Source organism: Habropoda laboriosa, unplaced genomic scaffold (genome assembly GCF_001263275.1).
Source record: "Habropoda laboriosa isolate 0110345459 unplaced genomic scaffold, ASM126327v1 scaffold65, whole genome shotgun sequence".
NCBI lineage: Eukaryota > Metazoa > Arthropoda > Insecta > Hymenoptera > Apidae > Habropoda > Habropoda laboriosa.
This window is the reverse complement of record NW_017100254.1, coordinates 1,883,327-1,885,124: the sequence shown is the minus strand read 5'-3', so window position 1 is coordinate 1,885,124 and position 1,798 is coordinate 1,883,327. Positions and strand designations below refer to the sequence as shown.

Below are 1,798 nucleotides of genomic sequence, written 5' to 3'. Positions count from 1 at the left end.
AACGTAATAATTAATTTGATATAATTATTAAACGTAATTTTTCAAATTAATATCCTTAGTAATGGCATAAGCAGACATAACAACAGACATTTGTCCAGCTGGAAGTGAAATACCCCCAACGTAGGAATTATATAGCGAACCCTGGCACGAGCAATAATGTGAAAAATCGTAAGGCAAGGGGTTAATGCTACGATAGAATAGAAGCGTTTCTGTGGCTGACGTCGGGGAGGAGCAATTATTTAGACGAGCTCCATGCTGCCTTCACGACTATCGATCGCCTTCGAGACAAGGTTAAAAATATCTATTTGCATGTCGAGATGCATTATGGCAGATTAGGCCACGGGCTCGCTGCCTCCCGTGACTTTTTTCTCGCATTTTTTTTTAAGGTCGATGATCATCCAAATGTACTTTATCGACGTCCTATGGATTTCTGATTCAATTTAATGGCTCTATTTTTGCATGCATAGATGCTTAAGTAGATAGTAAAAGTGGAAGGAATAATTCCTATTTTGCGTGATTATTTGGTAATTCAGAGAATTTTTTTTTCTTGTAAAAATTCGTAAAAAAATTTTGTAAAAGCTGGTGATAGGTTTTTGTGTTTGATATTAAGAATGGAAGATTTTAGATGTTGAAAGAAAAGATTGAGTACTTACTTTGGAATATCGCCGATCTTTGGTGGCCGACATTTTCGCGGAGCAACATCGCCCCATATGTTGTACGCTGTAAACCGAAAGAAAAGGAGTTTCGTTCAATTATTGTACAACAATTACGAAATTAATGTATCGTCAAATAAATTTTTTTTAAATTCTCTACTTTAATTTTATCCAAATTTTAATGTTCGAAATTCGTTTCTTAAAGCAACCTAGAACACAATCACTCGTTAAATATGAATTTGTATTCTTTGTCAACTTTATAATGGTTCTAAATTTTTAAACTTATTTTCCATTCCAAATTTTTTAATTAACAATTCAAGATGATGTTAAAATAGTCTTTTCTTTGTTACGGGTTACGCTTGTCGTGTCCTCACACGGAGCGTAATATTGGTTTGGGTTGGTGGACCGGTCGGAACGTTCACCGTGACTGGATGATACGTCGTACTCCAACAAGTCCGGTAGGATTGGAACCTTCGACGCATGTGGTTACTACGTCGTTCTCCGAAGGATGGAAAGGTTGGGTGGTTCTGACGACAGTGCGTACCGTAATGGCGGATATACAGTATATTCTCCAAAAGTGTCAGACCGCAAGGAAGCTAAACCAGCCACTCACAGAGTTAGGGACTACGTTTTCAAGCCTCGCGCGCGCCATTGTAGTTTGCCGAACATAGGCAAGGACAGCGAATAAAAGATAAGCATGAAACGTGAGTCGAGACAACCAAGCGATTTAAATACAAACTTTTTTAATTTTACGTTTTTCTATCCCGAAATTTTTCTTAACATATTGATGAGATTTTTCTGATGAAAATGACATCAAACACGACATAATTTGAACAACATTTACTTATTAACACGTTCACTGTCACGCCAGATATTTCACTGTATTGAGATAAAACAGACGCCCTGTATTACATTACATAGAGTCGGCCTACCGTTTGACTGCCAGGTGGAGAATTGGCCTGCCGCTTGACTGACACTTGTAGAATCGGCCCTACATTTGACCGACACTTGTAGAATCGGCCCTACATTTTTTTTTTCTTTTTTTAAATTAATTAATGTTGTTCAAATTATATCGTGTTTGATCTCATTTTCATCAGAAAAATCTCACCAACATGTTAAAAAAAATTTCAGATGAAAAAAAGGAA

General features: G+C 36.8%; 1 protein-coding gene across 1 annotated transcript in view; it reads right to left on the bottom strand.

Moving 5' to 3' along the window:
- Positions 1-1,798, bottom strand: part of LOC108572324 (serine/threonine-protein kinase N1-like) — a 93,555-nt gene that overhangs the window by 68,035 nt on the left and 23,722 nt on the right. The window contains exon 2 of the mRNA XM_017934538.1: positions 654-720. Coding sequence (XP_017790027.1) covers positions 654-720 — 67 coding nt within the window. The remainder of the gene's footprint in view (positions 1-653; positions 721-1,798) is intronic.